This window comes from Gadus morhua, chromosome 21 (assembly GCF_902167405.1).
Source record: "Gadus morhua chromosome 21, gadMor3.0, whole genome shotgun sequence".
In the NCBI taxonomy this organism is placed as follows: Eukaryota; Metazoa; Chordata; class Actinopteri; order Gadiformes; family Gadidae; genus Gadus; species Gadus morhua.
This window is the reverse complement of record NC_044068.1, coordinates 21,848,555-21,870,966: the sequence shown is the minus strand read 5'-3', so window position 1 is coordinate 21,870,966 and position 22,412 is coordinate 21,848,555. Positions and strand designations below refer to the sequence as shown.

Genomic DNA, 22,412 nt, shown 5'->3' with positions numbered 1-22,412 from the left:
TCTGATCACGCCCCAGTTTTACTAGACCTTGTGTTTCCTCCTAACAACTGGGAACGCCCTCCTTGGAAACTAGACAAAACCTTACTGGCTGACAGTTCATTCTGTGATTTGATAAACAAAGAAATTGATAACTTTATAGAATCCAATAAAAAAGATAACATCTCCTCCTCATTGCTGTGGGAGACACTGAAGGCTGTGATCAGAGGTGTGATTATATCATACTCAGCAAGAATCAATAAGATGCGTAGACTTGAACAAGACCAGCTTATTCAATCAATAAGCACAGTAGACTCTCAGTACTCAACGTCTCCATCCCCTGAACTCTATAAAAAAAAGCTTGACCTTGCGTTGTGCCGGCGAAATGCACACTTCTTGGACCCCTGCATAACTGCTTGCAGTTCTAGTTTTTATTATTTCTTTATCCCACTCTTTCTTAGTGAGGTCATTCATGAAGCTGTACACTTTTTTGTTGCGACCATTTATTTGCTTTACAGTTACTATTGCAATTCTATCCTTTTTCTGATTAACCATGGAACAAAGAACTAATGCAAGAAAGACTGATGTAAGATTTATTAGCTGGAACGTAAAAGGCTTGAATGGACCTGTAAAAACAGCTAGAATATTCAATCACCTTAAATATTTAAAATGTGAAATTGCATTTCTTCAAGAAACTCATTTGTTGTTAAAAGATCAAATTAGACTCAGAAAAGCTTGGGTCGGACATATGTTCCACTCAAGTTTTAATTCCAAAACACGTGGGACAGCTATATTGATACATAAAAAAATTCAGTTCAGTGCTACCACTGTTATCTCTGACCCACAGGGGCGCTTTGTCATAGTTTCTGGGCTACTTTTCAAACAAACCTGTCGTTTTGGTTAATATATATGCCCCAAACCGGGATGATGATAAATTCATGGGCAAAGTTCTCTCATTAATACCAGACATAAACTCTCAACAATTAATTTTAGGGGGTGATCTGAATTGCACAATTAACCCAATATTGGACCACTCCAATCCTAAATCTACAGATGTCTTCAAAAATGTCCAAATCTTTAGCTTTTTTTATGGATGAAATAGGAGGTGTTGACCCCTGGCGCTCTCTTTTTCCACTTGGTCAATCCTTCTCCTTCTTTTCCCCAGTCCACCACTCATACAGCAGAATAGACTATTTTTTTATTGATAGAAACCTTCTTCCCTTTGTCACAAATGCAGATTATTCAACCATAGTTGAATCTGATCACGCCCCAGTTTTACTAGACCTTGTGTTTCCTCCTAACAACTGGGAACGGCCTCCTTGGAAACTAGACAAAACCTTACTGGCTGACAGTTCATTCTGTGATTTGATAAACAAAGAAATTGATAACTTTATAGAATCCAATAAAAAAGATAACATCTCCTCCTCATTGCTGTGGGAGACACTGAAGGCTGTGATCAGAGGTGTGATTATATCATACTCAGCAAGAATCAATAAGATGCGTAGACTTGAACAAGACCAGCTTATTCAATCAATAAGCACAGTAGACTCTCAGTACTCAACGTCTCCATCCCCTGAACTCTATAAAAAAAAGCTTGACCTTCAAACTCAATACAACCTGTTGTCAACCGGTAAAACAGAAAAAATGTTGTTAAAATCACGTGGATATGCCTATGAGCATGGAGAAAAAGCTGGCCGTCTTTTAGCACACCAACTTAAGTCCCAATCTGTTTCTCAACAAATCTCACAAATAAGGAAACCAAATGGTGATTTAACTATTGACCCGGGAGAAATTAATGAAACATTCACCTCATTTTATTCTAACCTGTATACATCAGAGGCGACCAGTGATAGAACTGATATGGAACATTTCTTTTGCGATCTCGAGGCTCCTTCCATAAAGGTAACGGATAAGACAAAGACCGAACTCCCATTGCAACTGTCTGAAATTATTAACGCAATAATGGCAATGCAAAGTGGTAAGACACCTGGCCCCGACGGCTATCCAATAGAATTTTTTAAGACTTTTTCTAAGAAACTATCCCCAATTCTTCTTGAAATGTTTATGGATTCTATATCCCGTGGGTCATTACCACAAACACTCACTGAGGCATCGATTATTCTCCTGCTTAAGCGAGGTAAAGAGAATACAGAATGTGGTTCATATCGACCCATCTCCCTCCTAAACAGTGACGTGAAGATCCTAGCTAAAACTCTTGCCCTACGCCTAGAAACCACAATGACTGATGTGATCTCTGCTGACCAAACCGGTTTCATTTTGGGTCGACACTCATTTACAAATATCAGACGGCTTTTGAATATTATTCACTCCCCTGCGTCCACTGAGGTACCTGAGGTGGTCATCTCGCTGGACGCAGAGAAAGCTTTTGACAGGGTTGAGTGGGAATATTTATTCACGTGTTTAAGGAAATTTGGGTATGGTCCAAATTTTATCTCATGGATTAAACTTCTTTACAGCTCACCCAAGGCCTCTGTGATTACAAACGGCAGGCAATCGCAGTACTTCACCCTGTCGAGAGCGACCCGTCAGGGATGTCCAATTAGTCCACTGTTATTTGCCTTGGCCATAGAGCCCTTATCCATCTCACTCAAATCATTGCCATCAATAAGTGGAATTTTTAGAGGAGGAGAAGAGCATAGACTAAGCTTATATGCCGATGATTTACTATTATTTGTCTCGGACCCTATTCTTAGTGTACCTCATATCCTCCATGCTCTGTTAAGATTTGGTAAATTCTCCGGGTATAAACTGAACTTTAGTAAAAGTGAATGCTACCCTGTTAACAACTTGGCTCTTCAAATTCAGGAGAATGTTCTACCGTTTAAAACATCTTGAAACGGCTTTAAATATCTGGGCATTAACATAACTAGAGATATGAAAAACCTCTATCGGGAAAATTTTGCTCCTCTACTTGATAAAGTCAAATTAGATCTAAAAAAATGGAGAACACTCCACTTGTCCTTGGCAGGTAAAGTGAATTGCATCAAGATGAGTGTGCTCCCCAAATTCCTCTACCTGTTTCAATGTATCCCACTTTACCTTCCTAGGTCTTTCTTTAAAGGTATTGATAGCGCTTTTATTTCTTTTATTTGGAATGGCAAGAACCCTAGGGTACGTTTAGAGCTTCTACAGAGGCCTAAATTACAGGGAGGCCTAGCTCTTCCTAATCTGTTCTACTACTACTGGGCTGCAAATGTTCAAAAAATAATGTTTTGGCTTCATACTCCAGATACAGACTGGTGCCACTATGAGGCTACATCATGCATCTCAACATCTCTCACGGCTCTGGTCACTTCCAGTCTCCCCGTTTCTATGTCCCAGTTCACAAACAACCCAATTGTCATCAACACTTTGAAGATCTGGTTTCAACTGAGACGGTACTTTGGTTTCAAACAAATTCTTAGCTTAAGCCCTATATGCAATAATCACCTCTTCCCCCCAGCTAAAATAGACGCTACATTCTCTTTTTGGCGAAGACAAGGCATTTCTAAATTTAAAGATATGTACATAAATTGTGTATTTGCCAGCTTTAACGACTTATCACAAAAATTTGGCCTTCCTCGATCTAGCCTATTTCGATATTTTCAAGCACGCCACTTCCTTACGAGCCATGACCCCAACTTTCCAATTCTCTCTTCAATGTCTGGCTTAGATGATATGCTAGAATCCCCGTTTAATTCAAAAAGGCTCATTTCTAGAATATATGATTGTATAGCTTCTCTTAAAACCATAACCATCGCAAAGATAAGGGCGGACTGGGCAGATGAATTGGGGGAAGACATGGAAGATGACATGTGGAACGGTGCTTTACAAAGAGTGAATGACAGCACTTCTTGTGCAAAATTAAATATAATACAATTTAAAGTTCTACACCGGACTCACTTTTCCAAAGCAAGATTAGTTAAAATATATCCTAATTCAGATGCTAGTTGTAACAGATGCCATCACACCCCTGCCAACTTAACCCATATGTTTTGGTCATGCCCTGCCCTGGTCACTTACTGGTCTATGATCTTTAAAACAATATCTGAGGCGCTCAATACTGATTTCCTACCGAATGCAGCAGTAGCTATATTTGGTATCACAGACCGAAGACACTCTATAGTAAGGAAAAGTTATAAAAACATTTTGGCCTTTGTGACTCTGCTTGCACGCAGAAGAATATTATTACATTGGAAATCAAAAAACCCTCCCAAAGCGTCTTTGTGGATGTGTGACCTGATGCACTTTATACAATTAGAGAAAATTAAATACTCACTTAGGGGGGCAAGGGACAAATTCTACTCCACCTGGGATCCGGTTTTGAAATACATAGGGAAACTCAAAACTATACCTGATACCCCATAGCAATATTTCTTGCACTAGGACCCTATAACAAGTAGCGTACAGCTTTATATATTTTTTTTTATTATTATTATTTTTTTTTTTTCTTCCTTTTTATTTATTTTTATTATTATTATTATTATTATTATTATTATTTTTTTTTTTATTTTTTTTTTTTTTGCTATTCTAGGTGTGTGTACTACATGTTCAAGTGGGTGGGGTGGGTGGGATGTTGTTTGTATGTGTATGTAAAAAAAAAAAAAAAACTATGGATATGTCTGTTAAAATGTATGCTCAGTGTACTCTGTGTTCATATACATTTCCAAATAAAAAAATTATCAGAATTGAGTAACCCATCCATGACCTCCCCTCAATCACCACCCCTCCCTGGCGTCTGCCACACACCCTCCCCCTCAGCTCCGACCGGGAGGGAGGGGCGGTCCAGCTCCCCAGAGCATCCCTCCTGGATAGGGCATCCGCATTCCCATGGGCTGCCCCTGACCTGTGAACAACGGAGAAGGCAAAAGGTTGTAATGATAGGAACCAGCGGATGACCCTGGCGTTACTGTCCTTATTCCTTGACATCCAAACCAGTGGTGCATGATCTGTGACCAGGGTGAAGTGGCGCCCCAACAGGTAGTACTTCAGGGTTTCCAGGGCCCACTTGATGGCAAGACATTCCTTCTCCACCGTGGAGTATTTTTGCAACAACTTCCGGCTGATATAAATAATCAGGTGTTCCTCACCTTCATTTATTTGTGACAACACTGCCCCCACCCCTGATTCCGACGCATCCGTCTGCACCACCATTGGCTTGGTGAAGTCCGGGGTTACCAGCACGGGTCCTGAACACTGAAAGGCTTTCTCCGTCTCCTCGGTCCATGTGACTTGGGCGGGCAGCCGGTCCCTGGTCAGATCTGTCAGGGGGCTGGCTATTGATGCAAAGTGGGGATTAAACCTCCGGTAGTAGCTGGTAAGCCCCACAAACGTGCGTACCTGTTTCTTGGTCAGGGGCCGTGGCCAGTCCTGTATCGCCTCCACCTTCTTCATCTGGGATTTCACACATCCCCTCGCCAATGGTGTAGTGCAGGTACTCCGCCTCCTGCAGACCGAGCTGGCACTTCTTTGGGTTAGCCGTTAGCCCCGCCTCCCGTAAAGCCTGCAACACTGCGCTAACATGCTTCACATGAGTGTCCCACTCACTCCCATGGATGACTATATCGTCAATATAGGCCGCCGCGTACCCCCGATGGGGACGGAGTACCCGATCTATCAACCTCTGGAAGGTGGGCGGGGCCCCATGCAATCCGAAGGGTAGCTTCCTGTAGTGGAACAGCCCGTCAGGAGTGGCAAAAGCGGTTTTCTCCCGCGCCTCGGGAGCTAAGGGTACCTGCCAATAACCTTTTGTCAGGTCGAGCGTGCTGATATACCGGGCGATCCCTAGCTGTTCTATGAGTTCATCTATTTGGGGCATGGGGTAGGCGTCAAATTTAGAAATCTCATTTTGCTTCCTAAAGTCGTTGCAGAAGCGTATGGTGCCATCGGGTTTCGGCACCAACACTATGGGGCTGCACCACTCACTGTTTGACTCCTCAATGACTCCTGCTTCCAATATAGTCTTTACCTCGGTCCTGACGGCCTCTCTCCTGGCCTCCGGTATGCAGTAGGGTCTCAATTTCACCTTTTTCCCGGGCTCAGTGATGATGTGGTGCTGTACCAGATTGGTGTGGCCCGGTTCACTGGAGAACACATCCTGGTTCTGGTCGACCAACTCCATGAGCTCCTGCCTCTGTGATGGGCTCAGCTGTTCCCCTAGGGGCACCTTGGCCGGCCCGGTTTCACTGGTAGCCTTTGGAGGAATAGAGCAGAGTACATCCCGGGCATTCCATTTCTTTAACAGGTTCACATGGTAAATTTGAGTCGGGCTCCTACGTCCCGGCTGTCGGACTCTATAATTCACCTCCCCTACCTTTTCAAGTACTTCGTATGGCCCGTTCCAACGGGCCAGAAACGTACACTCTGTTGTGGGGACAAGTACCAGCACTTTATCTCCGGGCTGGAAGTCTCGCTGTTGGGCCCCTCTGTTGTAGACCCGTGCTTGGGCAACCTGGGCCTCCTGCATGTGTTCCCGCACCAGGGGCCACAGGGTGGCCATCCGGTCCCTCATGTCTCCCACGTGTTCCACCATGGTTCGATGGGGCGACGGTTGCTTTTCCCCGGCTTCCTTCGCTTTGTCCAGCAGCCCCCGGGGTCGTCTCCCATAGAGGAGTTCAAATGGAGAGTGGCCGGTCGACGATTGGGGCACTTCTCTGATCGAGAACATGAGATAGGGAAGCAGCTGGTCCCAATTCCGTCCGTCCGCCTCCATCACCTTCTTCAGAATCTGCTTCAGGGTCCGGTTCAACCTTTCCACTAGTCCATCGGTCTGCGGGTGATATACTGAGGTGCGCAACTGTTTTATTTGCATTAATTTGCAGAGGTCTTTCATGATTCGTGGCATGAACGGGGTTCCCTGGTCTGTCAAGATCTCCTCGGGAATGCCCACCCGGGAGAACATCAGGACCAACTCACGTGCAATTCCTTTTGAGGCCATGGTGCGCAGTGGAATGGCTTCAGGGTACCTAGTAGCATAATCCAGTATCACCAGGCTGTACTGGTGCCCCCGGCTGCTTTTGGGTAGTGGTCCCAACAGGTCCATGGCAATTAATGGGCCACGGAAATGTGGTTTTGGTGCCACCTGTTGGCACTCCGGGCAACTGCGGCAGTAATCCTCCACTGCCCTCTTTACCCCCGGCCAGTGGAATCTTGCCTTGATCCGGTCCAGGGTCTTCTCCACCCCTAGATGAGCCCCAAGAAGGTGGGAGTGTGCCAGCTGCAGGACTGATTGAACAAAGGGACGGGGCACCAATAACAACTCCACACATTCATCATTCCTCTTTACGACCTGATACAACAACTTGTTCTTGATGGCAAAATGAGGGTATGTGATCAGACCTACCCCCTCGATGGCCTTCCCGTCCACCACGGTCACCTGCTGGAGAGCACTGGTCAGGTTGGGATCCTCCAGTTGGGCTGTTCCGAACCGTCCCGATAATGAGGCAGGCTCTGGCGTTGCTTCATGGTCGGGAACAGATTGTCCATACTCGCCTCCCCTGCCTCCTGTCCTGTGTCCCCTGCAGTGGCGAACTTAGCCCTTTGGGGGCTCCAGGCGAACAGTCATTTGGGGGCCCCTGCATCTACCGGTCTCAGTACCTTATATCGCATAATGAGATACTCCATACAAGGGATGAACAAAAGTCACTATCCTTCTTTCATGCAAATGTTAATTATCTATTTACAAATTGAGAATAACATACAAAACAATAAGATTAGTTATGTTGACACATTACACTGACTGTTAACCATAAGTCCTCATTTACCTGAGGGTTTCCAGTAGCTCACAGCAGCTATCTGCTTTGAGCTACTGGAAACCACTACTGGAAACCCACTGATAGCTGCGTCCAGCTATCACTATATTTCCTGTGCTCTTCAGACCTTTCATGGTTGATTAGATGCATTGCAAGGTTATTCTAGTCTTTAAATCCTTCCTCACTCAGTTGTTTTTGTTTTCCAGAAAGGCAACAACAAAAGCAAAAAACACGGTCTGCACTTTCACTGTAGACTAACCAAGACCTGTTCACCCTCTCACCATTTTTCATTACTATGTAATAGTATGCTTTTGTGAATCTGCGGCCCTTGGGCCAGAGTGCTGGGTCATCCACAAGAATATGTGTGCACCTGCCCAAGACACAGCAGCTTGGGCCAGAGTGCTGGGTCATCCACAGGAATATGTGTCTCGCAGTCATTGTTATCGTTATTGTCATAAATTTCAATAACCAAAGTGGAAGAAGGAGAGTGAGAAATATTCACTACCAGTTGTGCATCATCTCCGTCAGTTTGTTGACACACGTCATTAGCATCGCTGCTGGCTGAGCCAGAGCCACTTGGAATGAAAGGAGCAGTAACGTGACAGCAAACGACGTTGACGGCTGCTCTTGATCCGCCGATGATCCCGCTGCCACTGCGGTGGCTGTAAAACAGCTGGATAGCTTTGGCAGCTTTGAAAGAAAGTCCTGCCTTTGGTCTTTATTTTTATGTGACCCGCTTTCGTACGATCGCTTCATGTTTCACTCGATTTATGTCTCACTCGATTTCTCTCTCTCTCTCTCTTACCGCTTACTGTTTTGAATTTGACATAATTTCCGCATACGCATGATGAGCTTGATGCGCGTAACATGGAATAGTCCATGTAGTGCAGACTGAAGGGGGGTGCACACGGAAAGATCGTCAAAACATGAGTAATAATTAGACATCCCGATGCTACTATTGTGAAGAGATTTTTATAAAAATAATAAATATGGGGACAAAATATATGCATTGGGGCCCTCTTGACCAGATCAATATTGTAAATAAGAAACTGTTCTTAATGTTTTATCGGGAAAAATAAAGGTAAAAAAAAAAAAAAAAAAAATTTTTGGGGGGCCCCAAAAACCTTCTATGGGGCCCGGGGCTCCAGGCAAATGCCTGGTTTGCCTAATAGTACGGCCCGCCCCTGGTCCCCTGCGTCACTTCCCGATAGAGGTTCAGTTGACCCCTGTGGGTCCACCTTGTGTAGGCCACACATCCGGACCTCCCTCATATCGGCCCTGGCCCTTCTCCAGTGTCCTCTTTGCTTTAGGTTCCCCCGATCTCCCCCCTCTCCGGCCAAACTGGCCCACAGTTGGCTGAACAGTGGGGAGTCCCTCCCAATAAGAACCGGCACCGGCAGGTTTGGGACGACTCCCACCGGTCCTGTGTATTTCCCCTTTGTGGTCTGTAGGTGAAGGAGGGTAGTGGGGCAGTTCTTAGTCTCCCCGTGTATGCATGTTACTGCCACAGTGTCCCTCAAGCTCGGGGACCGGGCGAAGTCCAGTCGGATCAGGGTCACCATACTCCCGGAATCCAACATAGCTGTCGTGTCCCTTCCGTTGGCCTTCACCGGAGTGACTGGAGAAGGACCACTTTCCTCCCCCCAGCAAACCGTCAGCAATCTGCAGGGACGCCCGGTTGTTAACTCACCAGCTGATGCCGACGGCATCGAGACATCACGACTCGGACAGGTCCATGAGATGTGTCCCGGCTCGCCACACTCGTAGCACTTTCTGCTGTCTGGGTTCAGGAAGGGCCGTCGTCTCGGGGGGCTGGCTCTTGGCGTCTCCCTGGCCGGGATCCTGCCGTGGTCCTCCGTCCTTATCCGCTCCCGCTCCTGCTCCTTTGGGCGAGGGTTGGGTTCACCCCTCAGTGGACGTCCACTGCGTAGGACTTCCACAGCCGCCTGGTGACCTTCCACCAACTCCACCAACTGATCTGCGCTCTGCAGGTTAGCTTGGCTGGCTAACTTTTTAGCCTTGTATGGGAGGGATCGCAAGAATTTGTCCATGACAACCTTCTCTGTGGCCGTAAGCGTCAGTGGGGCAGCCGTCAGCCTGCCTTTGGCCAACCTAATTAGATTGTGCATTTGTGAGCGCGGCGACGCCGTTGCATCATAAGTCCAATCATGAAACCTCTGTGAACTACTTATCAACGTGTATCCATACCGGCGTAGTATTTCCTTCTTCAGCCCTTCGTAGTTAGACGCCTGAACGTCCGTCAGGTCCTGATACGCCTTCTGTGCTGTGCCTGACAGGAACGTTGATAGTAGGCTGGCCCATTATGCTGGATCCCAATTCTCCCAAACCGCCGTCCTCTCAAAGGTATTGAGGTATGCCTCTATATCATCAGTCTCTGTCTGCTTTAAAAGAAACCTGCTGGGGGCAGGACGGGAAGCTGTAGCGCCTGCAGCCACGCCGCCATGTCCGGCTGCTAGCGCTCCCACCAGCTCCCGGGTCGTAGCCTGATGCGCCATGCTCACTTCCACTAGCTGTTTCATCAACGCTTCCATTATTGTCCCTGTGTTGGTCTATCTATTTAACTTGGTTTTGGCTACAAGCGTGCATTCTCCACCACGTGTAGCGGGCCAGTGGGTGTGGGGTTTCCACGCCACCAAGTCAAATGATACACACAACACAGAGAGCAGTTCAATAAGGTGATTTATTCAAAATAGACGAATTATTGTCACCAGGGTGGGGAAAAGGGTAATCCAGAGTCCGTAGTACGTAGTCCGTAGTCCAAGGGTCGTAACCGGGAGGGTTCTCACGCAAAGCGGTCGGTACACAAATAATTTGTCAATGTTCAGGTTTCCTGCACTCTTTGGCCACACACAGTTCACAGAGGCTCACGCAGAGGCACTCCGTAGTAGGCTCTCCTCCATGTGGTTGCATGCTCCCTTTTATCCCCAAGCACTCCTGCCTAATGCACCTCAGGCTTGCATCGTTAAGGGAGGCAGTCCCTGTAAAGCTTGGGGGTGGAGCCAGCATGCTGCCACATACCTCCCCTCAATCACCACCCCTCCCTGGCGTCTGCCACAATATATATATATATATATATATTAGAGCTGTCAGTTAAACGCGTTATTAACGGCGTTAACGCAAACCAAATTTAACGGCGTTAAATTTTTTATCGCGCGATTAACGAAATTATTTTATAAAAAAAAAAAAAAAAAAATTTTTTTTTTTTTCTTTGGCTCAAAACAAAGAAGCAGTAGCCTGACTGCTATGTTCAAATGACATTTGTTCAAAGCAGTCGTTTAATTGCACTATAGGCTCTTTTTTTGTATCGTCCGGTTTTGATCAGTGTATATGCCAATGTTGTTATCAATAAAAAATCATTTGCACAAGGCAAGCCGATGCACTTCACCATGTTAATAAGAGAATTAAAATGAGAAGAATTATGGGACAAAAAAATCAAGGGATATTTAGCATAGAAAAAGAATTTGCGATTAATCGCGATTAATTAGAGTTAACTATGACATTAATGCGATTAATCACGATTAAATATTTTAATCGCTTGACAGCTCTAATATATATATATACAGGTGCTGGTCAAATTATTAGAATATCATGAAAAAGTTGATTTATTTCAGTAATTATATTCAGAACGTGAAACTTACATATTATATCAATTCATTACACATAGAGTGATATATTTGAAATGTTTATTTCTTTTAATTTGGATGATTAGTACTGACAATTACTGAAAATCCCAAATTCAGTATCTCAGAAAATTAGAATATTAGTTACGACTAGTACAAAAAATGATTTTTTAGAAATGTGGGCCAACTGAAAAGTATGAACATGGAAAGTTTCAGCATGTATGGCAATCAATACTTAGTTGCAGCTCCTTTTGCCTGAATTGCTGCAGCAATACGGCGTGGCATGGAGTCGACCAGTCTGTTGCACTCCTCAGGTGTTATGAGAGCCCAGGTTGCTTTAATAGTGGCCTTCAGCTCTTCAGCATTGTTGGGTCTGGCATCTCGCATCTTCCGCTTCACAATACCCCATAGGTTTTCTATGGGGTTAAGGTCAGGTGAGTTTGCAGGCCAATCAAGAAGAGGGATGCCATGGTCCTTAAACCAGGTACTGGTAGATTTGGCACTGTGTGCAGGTGCCAAGTCATGTTGGAAAATGAAATCGTCACCTCCATAAAGTTGGTCCGCGGCAGGCAGCATAAAGTGTTCTAAAACTTCCTGGTAGACTGCTGCATTGACCCTGGACCTCAGGAAACACAGTGGACCAACAGCAGCAGATGACATGGCACCCCAGACCATTACTGACTGTGGAAATTTTACACTGGACTTCAGGCAACGTGGATTCTGTGCCTCTCCTGTCTTCCTCCAGACTCTGGGACCTTGATTTCCAAAGGAGATACAAAATTTACTTTCATCTGAAAACATAACTTTGGACCACTCAGCAGCAGTCCAGTCCTTTTTGTCTTGAGCCCAGGCGAGACGCTTTTGACGTTGTCTCTTATTCAAGAGTGGCTTTACACGAGGAATGCGACAGCTGAAGCCCATATCTTGCATACGTCGGTGTGTGGTGCTTCTTGAAGCACTGACTCCAGCTACAGTCCACTCTTTGTGGATCTCCCCCACATTTTTGAATCGGTTTTGTTTGACAATCCTCTCCAGGGCGCGTTTATCCCTCTTGCTTGTACACTCTTTTCTACCACATCTTTTTCTTCCCTTCGCCTCTCTATTAATGTGCTTGGACACAGAGCTCTGGGAACATCCAACCTCTTTGGCAATGACCTTTTGTGTCTTGCCCTCCTTCTTTAAAGTATCAATGGTCATCTTTTGGACAGTTGTCAAGTCAGCAGTCTTCCCTATGATTGTGTGTCATACAGAATCAAAACGAGAGACCATTTAAAGGCTTTTCCAGGTGTTTTGAGCTGGTTAGCTAATTAGAGTGTGGCACCAGGTGTCTTCAATATCTGACCTTTTCACCATATTCTAATTTTCTGAGATGTTGAATTTAGGGTTTTCATTGGTTGTCAGCTATAATCATCTTCTTTTTGGCAAAAAACACTTATAATGTATCAGTCTGTTTGGAATGAATGTATACATTCTACAGGTTTGACTTTCTAAATGGAATTAATGAAATAAATCAACTTTTTCATGATATTCTAATAATATGACCAGCACCTGTATATATAGGCAATAGGAAATAGGGGCTGCTAATGTCCCTTTACCCAGGGGAACGAACATTACATATACAAAGGCATTAAAGTGGTCATATTTAAGGCCTATATGACCACTTTAATGCCTTTGTATATGCAATGTTCGTTCACCTGGGTAAAGGGACATTAGCAACCCCTATTGCCTATTGCCAATTACTTCAGGGAGGACGTTCCACCCTCAGCCTCCATTGCCTCCTATTCATTTCCCCGAAAGTGTTGGCGGCCGGTGAATAACAAGGGGTTCAATGGGAGAGAGGAGGAAAGTCCTCCTCTGAGTGGGTGAGACTAGCTAAGGGATCTGGATCCCGCCTACGTCTATTCACGAATAGGCTGAAGCCCTGGTTGCGCTATGAACCAATAAGCAGGAGTCCTGGCTGTGGAGCAGCCCGGAGGGAGGGGTTATCTCCTGAAGTCCAGGCTACGAGAACCAAGGAACCCGCTCAGTCTAATGCCTCGTTTCCACTGAGCAGTGCGCTACTGTTCGTTGTGGTACAGTGCTGCTCTGTTCGTTTATTTTGGAGTTTCCGACGAGCAGTGTGGTTCGGTCCGGCTCGGTTAGCTTATATTGACCACCAAAAGTTGGGCAAGGTCCCGAAATAAACGCGCTGAGCCTACATATATTTTGACACTCCTCCGTTACCAAGCCGTCTGAATGGGTGGTGAAAACGTGGAGCTACACAAGCCGTTATTCTGAAATCACTTTAAAAAATATCCTGTGTGGTATGTACAGGTCACTGATCCCTCAATCATAATTGGCTTACCAACATGACCAACATTCTGAAACACCCATTAACATCAACATTTGCTACAAAACAATGTTAGGCTTACAGCCCATGTAAATAGTTGTGAAATAATGTTCTTGTTGTTCATTTGATTGTTTTGATCCTCTGACCGTTATGTTTGATATTGCAGAAAGGATGTTGATGATTCAGAGCATGATGCATTTTAAATGGCATCACTTTTGGTCTTGTGTCTTCATTTTTCTTAATACAATTTTAGCTGAAAATAAACATAGCCAAATTACAACCAATATCTTCAGTCATTGAGGGCAAAAATAGGCCCAATGATAGGCCTTTTTTATTTAGTTTTACCAATCAAGAGTAGGCCTGATTGGACTAATTGGCATTGCATCCTTTCCATCTGCCCTTGTAGTCCAAGACATGCTGGCCACCTGCTTTCAAAGTACAATGCTGCCACTGGTGGATTGTATACATTTTATTCACATAATTATCCCTCCCTGCTATTTTGTCATGCCACCATACGCCACTAATAGTGCAAGCAGGCCAATGTCAACCAATTTCTCACAAGAATGTTAAACAATATATCGCTTTGTTACAGTAAACATGTTCATAGAACCAAGGGCAAGCACACGCGGCGGCCGGACGGCTTCGAAGGCGGCCAGACGGCAGTCCGGCGGGGGTAGCTCGGCGGCAGTCCGGCAGCTCCGCTCCGGGAGGTCAATCCCATTCTCCTCCATGTCTCCACCTCCGGACTGCCGCCGAAGCTTCGGCGGCAGTGCGGCCGAGAAAGGTATTGTACTCCCGGAGCTTAGCTGCAGGGCTAGCGCCGAGTTCCCCCCGCCGGAGCTGCTCGTCCGCCGGTCCACAAAATCTAAGCTATGCTCTGAGTGGAGGTAATTGGGGAAGTGGGAGGTAATATTCAACTGTGCTCCCTTCCTACGTAGGAGGGGGCGCCAAAACTGACTCGCTTGTTTGGTAACTGCAGGTGGGGTACTTTCAGAAATGCATATCTCACTCAAAAATTGTTCAAAGTTTGTATGCGTGTGGGAGCACCAGAGACCCAAAACCACTACCCAATTCCAGGAAAAGTGTTGTTTTCATAATATGTCCCCTTAAGGTAAACATTGCTTATACTTATTATCTAAGTGAACTGAGAAAGAGACTGATGTCATTGACTGCAGATGTCTGTCTGAGTGTTTGCCGGTCAACTCCGGACCCTCTGAGGTGTTGAATAACAACGGAACAGGGACTGGAGCCCGCCCCTCCCCCCCTGCTGTTACATTTCTCTCCACTGATATATTCCAAGGTTTGTCAGTGATGTCCTTTTAAACCTTCATTATTTTCTACCATAACTTCAAGGGGAGTGAAATAGCAACAAAGTGATGGTCAGACAGAGGGAGAGGGGTAACAGAGAGAGCAGAGGTAGGTATCGCAGGACCTTGTGAATATCAGGTCAGGTTGGTTCCCACACTCCTCTGTAGTAATCCAAGTCTTTGTAAGGGCCAGGAAGTTGTCATGAGGGATGCGTAGGCCGAGATTGAGTCTGCCTTCTTGACCGCTGATTGCCATTTCCAGAGTCCTCCCATCACTTCAAGGTCAGCGTGGCACAGATTGTACGGGGTGCTGAGGGATCTGGGCTGGCTTCTTCTCCGGGTGGATATCCTGACGATGATTGAAGTACGTCATCGTCTCCGTCCCAACTATTTCTGGGGCATCTCGAACACACCATAATTGTTTGTTCTGGAGTGTGAAATCTCCCTGTTTTCTTGCGGCATTTCACCGAGGTGCGCCCCCTTTTGGTCGAGCCACATTTTGGCAAATTGCGGGTCGAATAGGTCATGTTATAATATGACATTCATTTAATGTCTACCTTGAACTGACTAAATGTTTGTTGGTGTGATTATTTTACTGTAAAACTGAAACATATATTGTCCCAATACAAATTGTATATTGATTCAACAAACGGTTGATTTCTGTTGCAAATTAGTGATGGGAGGTTTGGATCTTTCTTCGGACTCAGATCTTCGGATCATTAATTTCCAAAGAACGAGATAAATGAACCCTTCACAGATACGGATCGAGCATACCGGACCATGGAAGTAATGCGCATTGTGTCCATAATAACTACACAGTGCAGTTGAGATTAAACCGGCCTTGAGGGGGCTGTCTTTGGCTGTCTTGTCCTCCAGGGCCTTGATTGAGGTTTCTAAGCAGACAGGGAGACAAACTGTACAAGGTATAGCCAACATTCCAGTATTCATTATCAATAATCCTAATTAGGTTTGTTTTGGCACATGGAAAAGCAAAGCACACTTTGTCTGAGGATTTACTTTCGTAAAGATATTTAAACACCAATTAAAGAATGGTTGGAATCGTGAGTCATAAATATTTGTGAGTCCCTATAAAGTGATTTGCAAAAACCAGAACGACAGGACAAAATTAACGATCCACTCGCAGATGGGAATCATATGTACCAGACTACACAAAAGGTGTTCAAAAAAGAACAAATCCAACATTAATTGCCCCTGAGACGTTGTCTCAGACACATTCATTTTACAATATCTATATGTATAATATGTACATAATGTTCACAATATAATTTTGCGTCAAAAATTGGTCATGCCAGTTTTCATCCTGACGTGGTCCAGAAGATTGAGGTTTCTAAGCAGACAACCCATTTTTACAAATGATTGTTTGGCCTTGATTTGACAATATTGGTCTAATTTATATATAAACTAGTTTGATTTATTTAACATACGGCCAAATAGGAGTTGGTCGAAAATGGTTCAAGATATGAACAATATCGATAAGACCTGGAAAGCGACCAAGGTCCCCATCCCAAACAAGGCTTCCTTTAAGACCACAGTTTCCTCTTACCTACTGAGTATATTTTCATGTTGCGGAAGAGTTGCGGAAAATAAATGGTACAAGTTACATTTTATTGTATTGACTATGGAATATCTATTTCAAGATACATGTTAAAAATATGGCAATATTAATTAATACCACCAAAGGTAATCAAACAAGCCTTCCTTTTATGGTACAGTTTCGTCGTACTTACTGAGTAGATGGTAAAAAAATCTACAAGAACGTACCCAGTATGGAATGTAACTAGTATGACACTGAGAACACACTTCCTGTGGAGGTTGATACCAGGTTAGCGTGGATGTCATTTGTCAATTTACATCGAAACAATTATAGGGTAAATCTAAAAAAACCTTTATTAATGGGGCAAGCCATGAGAATAACTATTTATGAAAAATCTGTACACAAGTACAAAATGAAATCTGAGTTCTAACCAAATTTAAATGGTTAAATGAGTAATGGGTAAAAGTGGAGGTTTTTCTTAGTATTTCAGCTGTCATTTCTCAGAATTTCCCTTATTATTTACCAGTTCAAAGAACAATATTATGTATTATAATTAACCACATGTTGACCAGGTATAAAATGCCCTATGCAGAGTTAGATACAGTGTTACATCTGCTTATACTTACTGTTGTTAAGTGACGTACTAAGTGCCTCTAAGCTCAACAAGCCTAAATGTGTGCAACAGCCAAGTCATAAATGGTGGTAACAGTTACCTATTGAGCATGAAGACACCATGTATTGTCAAACCTCTACGGTCGGATCAATGAGTATAAAGGGGATGACATATACCTCAGTCACATTTACCAAAAGTCATGGCCTAGCCCCGAATTGAGCAATATTTTTTCAATGTGTCCACAATTTAGTGATAAGCAATCTAGCTTACGATCATAGCCTGGTCCAGTCACAGCCTGGTGTTTGGGGGAATTTGTTGAAGACGTGCTGCAGGGGAAATTTGGTTATCTACACAATGGAAATTTCTTGTTTTGATCCATAGATTTGAGAATGCAAAACCCAACACATTGTAATGGTGTCTTTCTTGTGTGTGAATATCCCTGCAAATTTTCTTTTTACTTTAGTTAACAACCAAACCTACCGCTCTGCAGATTCACTTCAATGATGTCAATGATTCACTTAAAAAAGTTAGATTTAGGGGAACTTGGGTTGTGATACAAAACAAATTTTACGCATATAGTATTAAGTAGCACACAACCCCCAATCTTATGTTCTGGAAAATTCTGCATTATGTTTGAGTCAGGGTCTCAGCCAGTGCACATGTTTGTCCTAGCTAAATAGTTTATATTTCAACCATTATGATCCTCTAGTTACACATCAAGCCAGTCTCTGTGTTGTGCTCTGCAGTTATGTGAAACTGAAGGTGAATGTGAAAGCCTATTTGAAGAGGATTCATAAAATACATTTACGGCATTTGGCAGATGCACATTGGTTTGCATGCAAGAGCACAATGTTTTCTTGTAGACACTGTACATTTTTCCATGGTGATGTTGTTGATGTTGATGTTTGTTTGGACCCCACTGTTTTGATCCTACCATACGCTGTTGTCATATATGTTTTCCTGATAATCTAGTCCCCTAGTCATTCTCATCTTCGGGCATGTGTCATCTTGAGTTCTGATGTTTTTTTCTCTTCTGTAGAAACCTGAGACAAGCATTCTTCATGTTTGCGGCTTCCTACACAGATCAGCCTTCCTCTTTTAAACCACACCTCTAAACAATCTATAATCTGTTCCCCTCTGAACCAGCAGCCACACCACTAAGAGAAACACAGAGTGAGATAATACTAGGAGGGAGCATCAGCAGGACGTTATAGCACTGTTTGAAGAGGTTTCTGGATGTTTCTGTGGGTTGTGATGACCCTGCCAGTTGGAAGCCTGTGCTCTGGTGTTAGTTGGGGGACGGACCGCAGTTTTTTCTTCTGGAATTTATTTGTTGAAGACTTATTTTGACATGACCAACTATAACGGCAGCATGAATTTGGACCACTGCAACACCGTCAACGACCTCACGTACCAGGTCCTGTCCTGGCTTATGGTTGGAGTGTTTGTGTTTGGTCTGCCTCTCAACATCTCAGTCCTATACATCTTCCTTTTCAGGTAACATACACATTGACACTAATCTAGTTAACCTATTATTCATTATCATCATCATTATAGATACTATAGCACAACCGCTTACACATATTATATGAAAACATGTTCCACAGGCACAAATTATTAAAAGAGCACAAACACACATATAATGCAAGACAGATCTACTTAATTTATTCTTCTCCAGTGGTACCAATCACAAAGTGATGGTATCTTTCTTGCCAGGCATGAAATCAATGTTTTCACTCCGTGCAGTACATACCTCTTACAAATTTTATATTAGGATTGTTTGAGGTGTAACACCTGCTATTTCTCACAAAATCAACAGAAAACATAATAGTCCAAATAAGGCCTGTGTGCTGCCGTCTCAGATCTCGATCCAGGGCCACTGCCAACAAGAGTAGGCCAATCACACTTAAGAATCAGTCAACTGAACACACCCTTAATCCAACTGAACATAGCATCGTTATCTGATATTACCAATATACTTTGAAAATTGTGTTTATTCGTGAGTTCCAATGTTTTTTGGGGGATCGCCCCCGGTCAAGGCTGAGAAGCACTGCTAATACACTTCTGTACAACTCGTATCAAGGTTCAAGTTCTGGAAGACCAACAGCGTGTTCCTCTTCAACATCGTAGTGGCCGACTTCCTGCTCATGGTGTGCCTGCCAGCCAAGGCCTACAACTACCAGAACGGCCTCCGGCGCAGCAAGGATAGGCCCCTATGCCAGGTCATGCTCTTCATGCTCTTCATAAACCGCGGGGCGAGCATCGCCTTCCTCACCACACTGTCCATCGACCGCTACTTCAATGTGGTGCACCTGGGCAAGAGGAACTGCGTCAAATTCCTCCGGAAGTCACCGTTGATTTCGCTGCTCATTTGGCTCCTCCTCCTGCCGCTCACCATCCCCACCATGGTCAACAGCTTCGAGTGCTGCAACAGCTATGGGCGCGACGTCACTGACGTCTCCCACAACGTCACAGACACTTTTAGAGAGGTATTGCAAATCATATCCATTAAGGCTTAGAAATTATCGTCTTGTTTCCGCTGAGTTGAAAAACTACAGAAAGTCTTTCAAATGTAGTGTAATGACTGATGATCGACCTACCATTGCCATTTAAATAAATTAATCATTATCAAGCTACTGCCTTCCCTGAGTAAGAAATCCAATCTAGAATATAAATGTTCCACAAGAACCAAACAAATCTTTGATCGATGACTAAATTATAAAACATTACGTTATTTGATGCATGTCTTATCATAACATAAACATAAAATGGATGTCACCTCACTGTCCTGTCTGACATCACAATTGTATCAATCAACAAGACACAAGGCAGTCTTCATAATGATTTATAATTTTATTATTTCTTTATGTCAAAGAATATCAGCAATTTGTCATCTCTGAGGTAAAACATTTCCCCTTTCCTTTGAAGTTAGTCTTCTTCACCCAGATCCTCATCCCCTTCGTCATCCTGGTGTACTGCACGGTGCGCATCGTCCAGCGGCTGAGGAAGAAGACGGTGGGGGACAAGACCAAGCTGAGGAGGGCGGTGTTCCTGGTCACGTCAGTGGTCATCGTCTTCTCCGTTTGCTTCCTGCCCTGCACCTTCGCGAGGGCAGTACTGCTGGCCATACGTCTGCTGGATATGCAGAAGGTAGAACCCCAGGTGGCGCAGGTCTATGACGGTCTCATGGTCCTGTCCTACATCGACTGTCTGTTGGACCCTCTGCTCTACTGCTTCTGCTGCTCAGGCTTTAGGGACGCCTATATGGAGGCCTTCTGTCCAGCTGTGCTCATGAGGAGAATGCCCTCCTTTGGCAACAGCACGAGAACCACCACAACAACAAACTCTGTTGGGCGGATTGTCAATGTGCCGCTGGTGCAAAAGTGAGGGCATTCATTCTATTTCTATTTGGTTTTCTGTTTTAGTACTACTCGTAAACATCCATTACAACACAGTCAGGCAGTCAGTCCCAACACAGTCATTCACAACAAGGTCAGTCCCTAAACAGTCCTTATACTGTCAGTCCAAACACAGTCAGTCCTAACAGTCAGTCGTAACACAGTCAGTCGTAACACAGTCAGTCCCAACCCAGTCAGCCCAAGGGCATATTCACACCAGGAAAGACCTTTAGCTCGCTCGCTTTGGTCCGGACCAAATTACAATGTTTATCTTTTGGTTTGGTGCGGTTCCTTTTCACGTTCCAATTTTCGCAGAATTTGTCAACAAACCCGTATGTCAAGAAAAAAAAGGGGGGAAAGTAAGTAATCAATCATGGATATCCAGCGTGATATACATTGATCCGTGGACCGGTCGAACTCACACACCCTCATCCTGATGCTGAATGTGCTAAATGCATCGGCATCTTTATGTGTGTTTTCAAGTATTTTTATGTGGGCGTCTGCCCAAATATCCAATAGTCATTCCGTCTCCTCTTTGCTCCATGTTTAGCCGTGACTCATTTTCAACCAACAGTCCGAAGATGTGCTGCTAATCTTAGAGGTACCACTAATCGAACAGTAATTCCAAAGAGGAATATAATTTTTAGAACAGGATCGGACTGAGGTGCAGTCGCTTTAACGTCTCAAGCTAACCGCACCAGGGTTCGTTTGGAAGCGAACCGAGACCACCGGCTGGGTCTCGGAAAGGCTGTTTGGTCCACTCCCGAGTTAGATGGTCGGTATTCACACCAGCCCAAAAGGTCCACACCAGGGATTATTTTGCTTTAGTGCGAACCAGGTGTGAATACGCCCTAACACAGTCAGTCGTAACACAGTCAGTAAGTTCCAATACAATCAGTCGTAACACAGTCAGTCCTAACACAGGCAGTGGTAAATAAACAGTCAATCATAACATAGTCAGTCACATTACCATCAGTCACAACACATTGAGTCGTAACACAGTCAGTTCTAACCCGCTGCTCTAAAGAGACACTTTATTATGCACACATAATGATACCATAGGAAGTGCCCCAGAATGCGAGTAGAGTTGTGGGTAAGATAAGAAGTTACTTTAGATTAGATAAGTCAAAACACGAGAAAGGCACTCTCTTGTGCTACTCACTCTGTCACTCTCTTAAGCTGCAGAGCAAGATATTTTAGGGCAATATAGACCACCTTCAATTACCTTACAAATAATGTATTGTTTGTGTGTGTTTTTGTATTTGTTTTTAAATTTTGTTTCAACAGATTATAATTGATGCAAACCAGTATTGTGCAATGTGACAAAATGCACACTCTGCAATTAAGCGGGCTTTTGGAAGCTGTCATAATTTGATTGTTCTTTTTTGCTTGAATATAGATTCTATGAATATGTTTATTTGGAGGATCTGACTTGCTGATTTGCTGTGGATTGTTTGGTTGTACATTATCTATCCAAACCGGAGGAAATGCTTTTGAACTCTTTTAAAATAAATATAAGAACGGCAAGTACTCTTTTCCTCTTCATTTTCTCTGTAAGCTCTTTTAAAACGGTAACAACAATAACCCGACATTAGGGTACAATAAAGGCTTTGAAGATATATGCAATGACTTTTATTTGTTGGTACTTTATAAACTTAGTTTGTTTGTTGACTCAGATACATAGATCCAAGCCCTTCCAACAACAGTATAAGCAGAAGTAAGCTGGGCACATTGCCATTGCTCTGGATTTAACGAGCAGGAATAGTTCTAGTTCTATGCATGACAAGTTGCACACAAAAGCGCAAAATTGACCTCTGTTCACTGTTGATTCTGTAGAATGAT

At 44.0% G+C, this 22,412-nt stretch overlaps 1 protein-coding gene across 1 annotated transcript; it reads left to right on the top strand.

Moving 5' to 3' along the window:
* Window positions 1-18,310: 18,310 nt before the first annotated feature.
* On the top strand, window positions 18,311-22,191 carry LOC115534568 (12-(S)-hydroxy-5,8,10,14-eicosatetraenoic acid receptor). The gene is made up of 3 exons (XM_030345636.1): window positions 18,311-18,669; window positions 19,256-19,661; window positions 20,101-22,191. The coding sequence occupies exons 1-3, from the start codon at window positions 18,524-18,526 to the stop codon at window positions 20,557-20,559; spliced, it is 1,011 nt and encodes a 336-aa protein (XP_030201496.1). The 5' UTR covers window positions 18,311-18,523; the 3' UTR covers window positions 20,560-22,191.
* Window positions 22,192-22,412: the final 221 nt, after the last annotated feature.